General features: G+C 41.9%; 1 protein-coding gene across 3 annotated transcripts in view; it reads right to left on the bottom strand.

Annotated features, from left to right (window-relative positions):
* Positions 1-12,654, bottom strand: part of KCTD1 (potassium channel tetramerization domain containing 1) — a 65,613-nt gene that overhangs the window by 21,975 nt on the left and 30,984 nt on the right. For 2 of the 3 annotated variants that reach the window (XM_057367239.1, XM_057367241.1), the window contains one exon: positions 9,287-9,465. In XM_057367239.1, the coding sequence (XP_057223222.1) occupies positions 9,287-9,465 (179 nt within the window). Of the gene's footprint in view, positions 1-9,286; positions 9,466-9,919; positions 10,332-12,654 lie in introns of those variants that run through there. The other variant, XM_057367240.1, reaches the window with a different exon arrangement.

The raw sequence follows: 12,654 nt of genomic DNA, 5'->3' as shown, positions 1-12,654 counted from the left end.
AAACAGAACTATAATTTATAGTATACATGTGGGGAATGAAGTAAGAAAAAAAAGTTTCACAGAAGCAAAATAATCACTAGGGCTGATGGAGATAAACATCAATAGAGCTGCTCAGCAAAGCGGTGCTTGGCACTGGTGTAGCAGCAGGAAACCATCACCCCATGACACGGATTTAATGCACTGACATTGTTGCAATTACATCCAGGCAACCTAACAAAACAAATTCATTGTATGGCACAAAATATTTACAATTCAGYGTTGCAACATTTATTTTTTAATTACAGCACAAAGAACAACTTTTGGGGTGTGGAAGGACATAATCCATCATTTGCTCTGAAGTGACACACTTATGGCAAATGCTGTATATTATAACTTTCTATGCCACAGTAAGCAGCTACAAGCAATTTCTTAGGCAAGGAATGCAAAGGGTTTGGGTGTGGTCCTGGGAGATGCTGCTTATCCCTCCATCTCCCTCTGTGTCAGCAGGGAGCCCAAGGCRAGCCACACTTGGACTTCAATCACTCCTGTTTCACATGTGTCACACAGYTTGTGACAGCCTTCCACCTGCAACATGCCTCATATGGAAAGAGATTTTACCGTTCAAACATAGCYTGTACGAGAACATAAGTACAATTTTTAATTAAAAGGAATGGGATGTTAATAGGTCACTTAAAGAACAATTATGTCTATCATTTGATTGACAGGCTTCTCACATTTTACCATGAAAACTCCATTGGGGTYTAGGAGGTAGAATTTATAAATTGCTGAACTGCTGAAGCATACCCCATTGCATTTAACACTGCTTTGCTCAACTATCTCATCTTGAATCTTGCTATTTCTCTCCCTTTTTACCTCTTTTAATCCTTTGCAAACAGAAAGTTTTTGATTCACACAAAACTGAATTGCCAGTGTTGCTCTCCTTCACCGAGTGCCTATTCTGCAAAATGCAGCAGTGTGAAGAAAYAGAAAAGATAGGTCTTCAGTAATTAGCTTGGGTACCAGACGTGGCACAGCTGAGTTTGCTGGAAGCAGGAAAAACRAGTCCAGGTGGAGCGTCGTGCTATATTGCTTTGAGCACCTGAGCTACCCAAGTGTCTACACACACGATGCTGCACAGTGGAAGGACTGGATAGGAAAGTGACTGCGAGCCCAGTGCTTTCCTAAAGGCATGTTCCTACAGACTAATCCACAAGCAGCAGCTACAAGCTCAGCTTAAATGCTTTCAAACGGTTGCAGAAGCCCGTTGGTTCTCTGAAGYAGGCAAAAAGTGGCTTGAAAGTGCCTAGAAAATTGTCCACATGAGGTGCAGAGACAGCTGTGCTGGAAGGGTCCTACAGACCCAAGATAATGCACACATCAGGGCTAGAAACAATCTATTTGATTACTGATTCAAAAACTCAATGAAAGGGATCAATGTGAGTGAATCTTGGACCATCCCTTCAACTGATGTCACTTAGAGCAAAAGCATCATCTGAGATATCTCTAAAATATGCTRGCTGCTAACCCACTCAAAGAAAGCTCACTATGAACAAGAGCCAGAAAACCAAGTATGTGTGTGGGGAAAAGGACAAGCAAGCAAGCAATCCTTTGATCTGGTCAGCTAAATATCCCTTGAGAACTCTGACTCCTTCCAATAGAGACAGAAAAGTGTGTTTGGAAAAGAAATGAAGACAAAACAATGAGGGACTTCAGTTGACAAAAGTAGGGTCGATGGTCAGAGCAGAACAGGGATGGAAAAGAAGATACCGAAAGAAAGACAAGAGTCAAAGAGACAGCAACACCTTGCAAGWTGTAGACTAAGGTGAAAGAAAGACTGAGAGCAAAAGACAAAAGGAGAAATAAAGCTTGCCAGATGACACTTGTCTGGTYATGACATTTGAATAAACTGCAGACGATTAAGTTAGAGGGAAAGTTCACATAACAGGAACTGGTGACATTCCCTTGGCCAACACAGCATTTGTGTCTTATTTGCATTAAAATGACTGCAGATAACTGTTCAGTCCTAAGCAGTTTTCAGCATTTCCTATGCAACCTCTGCATAGGAAATCCCCATCCCGTCCCCAAATGGCAAAATGAGGTTCATGTATGCATGAAATCCAGCCAGGAGGTTGATCATCACCAGAAAGAAGTAAGCCAGAAGCTGGAATCTATATCCTAAAGCTTCAAACACACCCARGAGGTGGCCGGGTGTTGACGGCAAAACTGGAAGCCAAATGTTTGCTTCTGCAATTATGYATGCACTAGATGCCAATTTGCTTAGCAACTACATTGCAATTTATGAAAGACCAATGAAGTACAAACAGTTCATGTGAGAGCAGAATGAGAACCTTGTGCTAACACTCCTTGCAATCAGGAACCTCTGTAAATACAGCAAMGGGCAAAACAAACCACTGAACCTCACGAACACGGCTCAAATCTGGGCCCCATCAAAAATTACCAATAAGCAGAATACTTCAGTGCCCCCTCAGTTTCTAATGGCATTTTTCTTATTAGGYCAGCAAGACCCATAGATTAAGCACTTGGTTTTATCTTCCCAGGTATTGGTCAGGCAGAGTGAGAAATACTGCTYGGGTGCCTTCAGTCTTGCTTATGAAACCACGCTACTGGGTAGAAAAATGCAAACACTGTAAGGTTCTCATCCACAAATGCCCATCCACGGAGGGCATATCAAGCAGCCTTTGCAATAAAAGGATTTCTCAAAGCACAGACACTTAAACTATTTACTGACAATCTCCCCTCTCCTGGATTTAGAGATTGATCCAACCGTACAAACTCACGTGAGCCAACTGGCAAAGGAATCCATGTACTGATGATCTGACTATGGATTTTCTTCTTTCCTCCTCAAGAAAAAGGATTGTTACTTCTGCGGATTACAAGCCTCAGAAATAAGGAACTGAAGCCTTTAGAGCTTTCTAAGACTCCCAAATGCAGACACTTATTCCTCTGGACGTATTTCCTTATACACTCTCATAGCCAGGCAGCCAGAGACAAGCAAGGCACAAACCCCTGTAGCATCAAGTGTGCACATCTACTTTCTCTGGGTCTGCAAATGTGCAAAGAGCACTTCAACAATCCACTATCTCGATTGTACTGTCATTTTACACACTGGAGTGCATAAACATTGAACAAGCACAGGACACTGCTTTTTACCCTCCAAATAAATAAAAAATACTAAAATAAGCCCACTTTTACTGACATTTAGAACAGGAAGACAGACATCAATTCTGTGTCCCTTTTCAGGGATGACTCACCACCAGTTACTGACCACATGATGGGAGAGCCGTGCTTATCTGATGGTGCTATTTCTTTCACCACTCACCAGCCATAAGCAACAGCAGCAACTTGCTGACCTTGCAAGTTAAACATATTACAGTACTACAATTTGAAAAATATTTACTTCTACTGAGGCAACAGTGATGACTGACCTGTGGTGATCATTAATTGAGGCAAAATGAGGTCAATATGTACCCTAAGTTCAATATACATACCTAGAGCTACAATTAATCTTGGTTCAGCCAGGACCAGAAAACACCCCTCCAAGCTCTTTATTGACAGATATGTGTTGCAAGAGAGTTCTCTTTAAAATACCAGTTGTGTAAATTCTCTGAATTTCTTTAAACAGGCATAGAGTATAGTATACAACAATTCCCAGTTGTGTTTCTGTTTTCTTTCCAAGTTTGTGTATGTGGTTACACTAACCAAAATAATAGTACTGCCTGACTATGTTGAGTATGATCCTCGTGAATCAACATTTTGTTTTTTACTAATACATGTTACTGATGACACCGACATCATCAACCTCTATCTCAGTTACTGGATCTATAAATATTTATGCTTAGAGATAGTRATCTTTTACACTTTCAATCATCATCCCAAAGCACTCCACAAATTGCTTTTTTGTTAACCTTGGTAGGAAGCAACTGAAGCTCAAAGTTAAATCAGTTATCTTCGGTCACAGAACAGGTCAGTGAGAGTCAATGTATTTCCCTATCCCAAACCCTCCCTTTCCCTCACCACAAGACCAAACAGCAATCAAATAATGAAATATAAAAGGCAAATGACAAGATGAGTAAGACAGGATAGATAACAAAGATGGAACAAATCCTCTGCCAACTTCTGCCTGTTTCCCTCCTGCCAGGAATGTTACAAAATATTAAAAARCTGTGACGTGGACCATTCATGCTAATATAGCAGACAAAGCTGGTTACAGCAATACTGAAATTTTTCACAGAATCTTGTGTTTTAGAACTTGCAACACAATATTTGCTCTCAAAAAGTGCAAGTCTCCTGTAGTCTTGTTACTGTAATATTACATTGATTTAAGAACTACTACATCATCAGACTTTGATATTGGCATTCTAGAAAGATAGAGATAGAGAGGTACCTCTCAGGAAGATAAATCCAAAAAACGAGAGTGGAAATAAAGATGCAGCAACATCCACTCTCTCAATATTTGCTAAAAAAAMCCCAAATCACCAAATGCTTATTAGTCAGAAAATCCTGGCTTCCTTTAAGTTTAACATAACTTAGAGCAGTTCGAGAGGTTCTATCCAAGGTGAGAAGAAAAGTTGTGACACGGCTGCCTTCATGGAGGTGTTACAGAGGGAAGCCTGTGCAAAGTGCAGACCACCCTCACCACAGCAGATCTCCTACCAAGACAGAAATCACCAGCACGGTGCTGAGGGCCATGTTGGTGTGTTTTGGAACTGAAAACAGAAACTGCCAGAGCTCTGAAACAGGAAAACAGTGCTAACCTGCCTGATTCATAGCATGGCCTTGGAACCCCTTACACAAAGGGTAAGTCTTTTTTGCAAACTGTCAAAAAMGGGCAAGGACAGTCTGGGCATTCTCCTAGGTAATTCTGTGCTCTTGATGCAAAAGAAACCCTTACCAATACAAAAAAAAAAAAAAAAAAAAAAAAAAAAAAAAAAAAAAAAAAAAAAGGAAAAAAAAGCCAGTGTCCTAACTGGATCCAAGTGTGTGAAATTTAATTTCCCTGAGGGCTGAGAGTGAAGATTGGGTAAGAAAACTGGGACACGAATGGATTGGTTCATATGAAAACCTGAAATAGCCCTGGGCAGAAATTTGGAAGGATTGTGAAATACTGTATAAGAAGAATCCATCTTCATATGCAGGGAGTAGCACAAGATGGGAGATGTAGCAACGCAAACAGATACTCCAAAAGGCTCTACAAAGAAATATATACAAGGCTTTAAGTGAATTTTTCACATTCTGTGGTGGCCATAAAGAATGTGGCAATCCAATGCCAGGGTGTTATGCAAATATTTGTACCAGTTGACTTGGACAGAACTAATTAAAAGTTCAGATGCTTTGAACATACGAGATAGACAACACTGCTGATATTGCTGATACCAGAGATATCAGACAGCTGATGCTCGTATGATCAAAGTTAAACATCTTCCCATTCAGCTCTGATAGTGGGTTGAGGTTGCCATAGCCTGACACACAATAACTTATGGTAGATGCCATACAGACAGCATTAAGGCTGTAAGATGTAGGAATGCCGACTCCAAGCAAAGGTTCAATCCTACTGCAAGGAGAGCAGATTAAAATATCAGAGCTAACAGGCCAGTGATTCCTCCCSTCATAAACATAAATCCTAACACCTCAACCTGTTCTCAGACTGTCTGGTGACCATGGGGAACAATGGCACAGCATGCAGGTGCCTCAGCTTTCAGGGGAGAAAGGCTCCTTTACTAGACACTCATCTTGGATCCATGTTCCCTGGAATATTTTTTTTTCTGGGCAGTAGAAAGAAAACAATTWAAAAAAAATCTTTATTTGCAAACCACAATCAATTTTAAAAAAAATTGTGCACCAAGTCTTTAACAGAATAGCTCTGTGCTGCTGGATATGAACCGGATTATCTGGTAATTTCAAGTAAACTGAAGGTTGTACAATCTGTACATGAGTGAATGCACAAAGGTCTACAATCTTGGTGGAGAGAGCTACATAGAAGGACACCTGCTCCCTCCTCAGACTTTAAAAGAAAATTGCTGTTTATTTCAGCAGAGAGACCTTACATTAAGCCTTCTTGGCAGATACACTGATTTAAACTGCCTCTTCCTGAAGCCTAAACCTGGCAAATTGTATTATTCAGCTTCAAGAGACCATGTCTGAGGCACGGTTTCTCTGGTTTCTTGGGAGAACCTGAAGCCTGTTGATGAGATAAAGTATTCATAGAGGATTTGCCTTGTGAAAACAATAGTTCTYCCTAGTCTGGAATATACCTGGGATCTTTTGAGTTATTTGCTACAAGATTGTAAAATTAATTTTGAGGACTTTCTAAAGCATTCTTTTAGTTTCAGAATTTTAAATTCTAGGATTACTCAATCCAAGCCATCTATTAGATAAGCTGCTTGTCTCTTGGATTGCTTCACTGAGTCCGTTTTTGACCAAAACACAGATAGGTTCTGATCCCTAGGGTTCTTCAATCTCAAGAGCATTAGAGAGAAGCCCCCAATGGTCTTTCCAAAGCACAGGGAAGGGATCCAGCAGCAACAGCAAGACACTTTCACAGTCACACCAAGGTTTCTTTGGAGGAATGAATGGGTATCTGTCAGGAGGCATTTTACATGTCAAGGCACAAACCAGCTTGGGGAACCTAAGAGASGAATTATGGAAAATGAGCCCTGCGAGCTACAAGTCTTTACCTGATATCACTTAAGGAACTCTTTTTTTAAAGAGGAGGAAGAAAACAGAGAGGTACAAGATGGGATGCTCCTGAGCCSAAAAGGAGAAGGAGGAGCACACTTGTTCCAAAGCAGAGACTGGTACCTGTTCTATCAGAACAGGTCTTCWTCACACCAGCAAGTCAGAGTGACTCCAAAGCTGCTGGTTTGAATATCACCCTTTCAATCTCACAAAGAAAGATGACTCTGGTAGCTGGCCTACAGATGAAAGGTTCATTTTAGGCTTCTGGCCCTTAGACTGCATGTAATACGAGTCAGAAACCTAATGACTTTCGTGTCTCAACCTGTTGCATGCTGGAGCCTGCAACCGATGCCTTGACTCATCCCTGGAGCAGTGCTCTTTTGGAGCGAGATAATCAAGACCTTATTTTTCATAGACAAGACTTCGTATGACAGTAAGTCTCAGGAGGTTTCAATTGGCCCAAAAATGTCTATGAGAACTTCCTCAGTTTTGAGATCATTGATGCATGTGATATTGGCAGAAAAAGAAACATATAAGCAATGCTGACAARAACCTTGTGCTAAAGTTGAGTAACAAAGTTAGAGTCTAGATATAAACTGACCAGGTCAGTCTCCAAGAAACAATTTGTATTAATGTCCAAATATTACTGGATAATTTTTACCTAGCACTCACTCTATATAAATATCTATATATTTATATATCTGTATATATATATATATACACATAAATATATATACTCCTCATCCCAACCCTCCACTAGAAAAAAACCTGATGGCAAAATCTCAGACAAAACCCAAACAACTATATCATGATTACTGGAGTACTGCTTCATGCCATTGTCTTGACATTCAAACGAATTTAATAATTGCTCTTTTGAAGYTGCTAACGTTAAAAAAAGCCTCTCAAGTTCTGGAAGTGGCTGGGAATTCCAGGTTCTAACAGCTACTCTGGAAATATTCACTCATCAAGAGGTTCAAAAGACACTGTCAGAACTGAAACACAAACACATGTCAGAACGACTTGAAACAGCATGACTATAACTCAGAGTTTGGGTTTTCCTTAAATTATGCTTGAAGAGCTTTTAAAATGTTTAATTTATTAAACAGGCTTTGATACTACAGGCATAGCATTCACTTTCAAGTGCTACAATGGCTCAATTGAGCACAGAATACATTAAGCTTAAACTCCACTGCCACCATACACATTTTTGAATGACATTTTAGTGTTTCTTCACTTGAAGTAATACACTCCCTCTGTGAATCTGACATGAAAACAGAAGCAGAAGCCTCTCATGCTGCATACACAACAGTGTCAGACACCATCACTGCTCCAACGACCAAAAAACCCACTCASTGATCACAACTACTGGGAGCTGAACACAAGCATCTCCTAAAAAAATCCMCAAAACAACAGATTTGGTTTTCGAAGAACAGTTCCAGTTTTCCCAGACATGACTTCAATCTCTCCTGGCAGACCCAGGCTTTGGCATGGCTTCTTTTACTCCCCTCTGCCGGGCCTTCCTTGAGGAGCTGTCATAGGAAAGGCCATGTGCCTCGCTGTATTTACTGTTCTCCTCCTCCAGCCCTTGCTGTCAGCTCCTTGTGTCAGGAGCACTACTCCAGCCCACCCAATACTACCAGCCCATGCTGCAGAGGCAGTAGCATCAATGGAAATGCATGCTTTGCACAAAGTCACCTCCCATGAAATGCGCTTTGTGCCSTTTGGAAAGGCAAGTCAGAGCTGTGGGATCAAGAAACTGAAAATCTGCCCCCTCAGAGTGGAGAGAACACAAGGGTAACACTGCTTTCCCTCCAGAGAGGGAATGGGGGTGAAGGGCAGGGTGTGGATGAATACACTGGACACAGTGAGCACCTGCTGTCTGATAACCAGCCCTTASAATTACAGCACCTCTACACTCTTTGTCTGCCGTCATCACCAGGTAATGCCCACACTGCTAAATGCACTGCTTTTTTCTCAGAGATGCACTCTGGTTTTATCCATTCTACCTGCACCGTTTACTCGTGCATGCTCTGATTGCTCAATACCAGCAAGCTACCAGAGCCACAAATACTTCATTCAAAAGGTGTGTGAGAATTAAGAACCTAATTATTTCAAAWGTCCTAAGATTCTATTAAAAGTATTCCATTAATACTGTTCTATAGTTTATTTCATTCAACCTTGCCTTTGCCTCAAGTGACACATCTGAGACAGGAGAGTGGTTACTGTTCCAAAAGAAACAAAACAAATACCCCAACACCCCCACCTTTGGGCTTACATGCAGTAACACTACAGTTTTTGAATGTAACAAACCACAGCATGGGTGCCCTGGCATAAACCCAGAATCCTAGGTAGTAGAAAGTAAGTGCTCTTTACTATCAGCTTTGTTTCAGTACACACACATCAGGATTTGCAGAAGTGCCATTTGTCAGAAACACACTGGAGCAGGGAAAGAAAAGGAAGTCTCTAACTGCCTACTAACAAAGAAAGCTAATTTCATTTTGAAACAAAAGGAACTAAATTCATCATTCTGAGACAGCCCCAGGACGTCCAAGCACGAAATGGAAGAAAAGGAGTTTGCCAAAGACATGCAGAAGAAGCTTTTTAAAGTTACCTGGAATCGGGGTATTTTGTAAGCGTGGCCAGACTGCTGGTATACATGTGCCCACCCACATCAATGTGAACTGGTGCGTTGGATTTTGTGAGCTGTGCTGGAGTGGGGATGCCTTGATTGTTCAATGGAGATGCAGGGGATCTAGTGATCAGAGGTCTTGACATATTGGGCCGACTGTCCTGTGAAAAGATAGACCTGGGTTAATGATCTGCTTAAAAACCTCACAGAAACCCACAGTCTCGAATCAATAGGACTGTCTCATCGTCTCAGATTATAACTTTTATCTCAGTAAAGCACAGACAAATATTCGGCAGTTTTGAAAATTAATCCAGCTCTAAGCGTCTTAAATGGCTACATTTTAAATAAGTGGGGCAAAACGCACTGATAAAACCCACAAAATAGAAACCRCATTCAATAAAACAAGTTTTTCCTGACTACTACCTGTGACAGTCAATCCATACCAACAAWAAGGGTCGCTCTCACTTTTAAGAGTTGATAAAGGCACTGACAGAAAGAGAGGCAGACAAAGAGACCGAGAACAGTATTTTCCTTAATTAAGACGACCCCAGGCAGACTTTCTGTTCCTTCCCAAGCCCTCCGTCACTGCAGWACCACCAGAACAGAAATACAAACCCTCAACTCCTCCATCCTGCACACTCTTCTCTCGAACTCCCAATTCACATAGCACAGGAACAGAAGCAGAAACACCTGGACTAGTCAACTGCTCATGGACTGCAGACCACTGGACATCGACAGCCTTTGAGAAAGACATTTTCCATTTAAAAAAAAATTATACGTATGGCGCCAGCTGCCCCCGCGTGCCCCACATAGGCTGCAGCTCTGAGCGGCTTCCCGAGGCCGGCGAGCTCCGAGCGCGGAGCGGGAGCCGATGCTTTGCTGATGAAACCAACTTTTAGTCACAAAGGCAGCGCCGCACCGGCAGCGCGGAGCAGCGGCCGCCTGCGTGCGCGRGTGGGGCAGGGCAGGGCGGTGAGCTGGAGCCAGGAAGGCAGGCGGCAGGCAAAGTTGGGGATTAAAATAGAAATGCATTCGAGAGCGGTTTGGAGACAGCCCCGCTTTCGACTGAGAGACAGCTCCGCGCGGGGTGGAATCTTATAGGGATGCCCTGAGAACTGAAAGCCCTTGCAAATGACTAAGTTTTACATTTGAAAGGTAAGCAAAGCAGCGAGAAGTCAGATACACTTCATCACAAAACTCCCTTTGTTCTTTCAACACCGTCTTTCAGCTGCACAAAGCAATGGATTCCTTGTAAACATCTCCTCAGAGCCAGGCAGCAAACCTCGCCAAAGCGGAGCGCGGCCGTGAGAGAGACTTGCGGGGCRCTCGGACTTGCAAAGTCCGCCACCGCCAAAAACATCATTTCTCCATTTTTCACGGCTGTTAAAAGACTCCAACCAAAAAGGCAACACGAGCCAGGTAAATGTCTGGCTGAAATGATTTACAGGGCAACGTTGCACAATAAATCCGAGTAATATGTAACAAAAGGCATCTATAAACCACAAGGTACTTAACTAATTTTCTTTCATACACAAAAGCAAGCTTAGGTCTAATACTGATAAAAACTAAGGGAATGAAGAAAAACATCTAGTTCAGGTGSGGGGGACAGGGTAGGGTTTCTTCTCTTTCTTTATAAGCAGAAGTTAATATAAATCTGCAGAAATACCAGGCTTAATCACTACAATTGCTGGAGGAGGTGCCTGCAGCACAAAGAAGACAAGTCCGGACAAAATAAGGTACACACGCTATGCAAAACTAATGTCTGCTACAAATGCTATGTGGTACAACCACCACCCAAGATGCTACTGATCTGCAGAGCGGTATTTAGTAAAATAATGAAGAAAAAATGAAAAACAACAACTACAAAGGTGAAAGGACTGATAGAAACCGGGGGCGGGGGCAGCACGAATTGGACGATTATAGCAGGAGAAAAGCAGCAGGTCTGAGTAAAACATTTCAGTGACTAAAAAGCAGACAAACAGTTTGGCAAAAATAAAGATAAAATCACTAATGAAAGTTGAGACTAAAATGAAAAACAAATTCTGTAACTTGTGTGAGAAGGACACCACCATCCATGGTCCCCAGCTCTCTTGGAATTTAGCACAGTGCAGCACCACCGAGTCTATGACAGTTTTTCAATTGGATACATTCTCCTGTACACCCTGCCTGGGGCTGCTCAAGAGAAAATGAACAGATTTGCAGGGTTAATATTGTAGTTAGGCTGGGACSTCATTCAGCATAGCTGCGATAGCAGTGGCTGCACAAAACAGGAGAAGAATATGTAGTATAAACACCACTGCCAGGATGGGAGACAGGTTGGAGGATTCTGGGCATTTTAAAAGGCAAAAAAACCCCACAAAACATAAGAAAAGGGAACCAGTTTGCTAACCCAGGTCATAACCAAGCTGCCATTTACAGAGTTCACCTACTAAAACTCTCAAAAAATAAAAATGCTTTATAATAAAACCTTTTGCTCTTTTATTTCACCCTCCTCCTTTTCAACATTTCCTCTTCAAGTTACCTGTCCTAATTGTGTCTCATGAAGCAAAGTCCTTCCCAATGGCTGATGTTAAGCACAATAATGCTAACCTAGCTCCACACTTAGYCCATAAAGCACATTTCCCTGCATAAAACCAGTTCAGTACCACTTTGGAGACACTTTGAAATTAGGCAATTGTATGTATAGTGCAGTGGCCCCAGAGAAACTAAAGTGGGAATGGGATTCAGAGAAGCAGGTACTTAAAAAACAATTTTTTTTTAAACAAGGCACAACTCAATAGAACAGAAGATCACCACCCAGTGGGTACAGCATTTAATAGATCAGAGTTACATCACTGCATTAGTTAAATCACTGTATTAGTTCAGCTATGGAAAGGATAACACAAGAGGCAAACATTCTCTGAARAAATACATGGCTTGCACTGGATTATTGTGAACGTGGAAGTGAACAAGCCCTGGTAAAAAGTAGTTAAAATAAGGCACTGTTGGTAAGCTAAGCTTCCATCACCTAATGTGATTGCAGTTCCTTAGCAAGAACTACAGGCGGAGAGAAGGGAAGTGGAGAAACCATACTCAACRGGATCCAGGAAGCTATCTAGAACAGCTGACACCAGTAAGAATCAAAAAGCTTTTCAGAAGCCTTTCCTGGTGTCAGGGAGGTGAGATATGAACTCAGGAACGGGTTCAGAGCTCAGCCACGGCTGTTCCCACACGGGAGATCACAGAGGTTGTTGTGGGGCACAAAGCACAGCTACCACGTGCACTGGCTGGATGGGCAGCGACCCTCCTGACCTGTCAATGTCTGTTTGTCACTTCATAGCTTTCCTTCTCAAAAAATTATTTGCCCTAGA

The sequence above is a fragment of the Malurus melanocephalus genome, unplaced genomic scaffold (assembly GCF_030028575.1).
Source record: "Malurus melanocephalus ecotype Western Australia unplaced genomic scaffold, MMel_1.1 scaffold_76, whole genome shotgun sequence".
Classification (NCBI taxonomy): domain Eukaryota; kingdom Metazoa; phylum Chordata; class Aves; order Passeriformes; family Maluridae; genus Malurus; species Malurus melanocephalus.
This window is presented reverse-complemented; position numbering and strand designations above follow the sequence as displayed.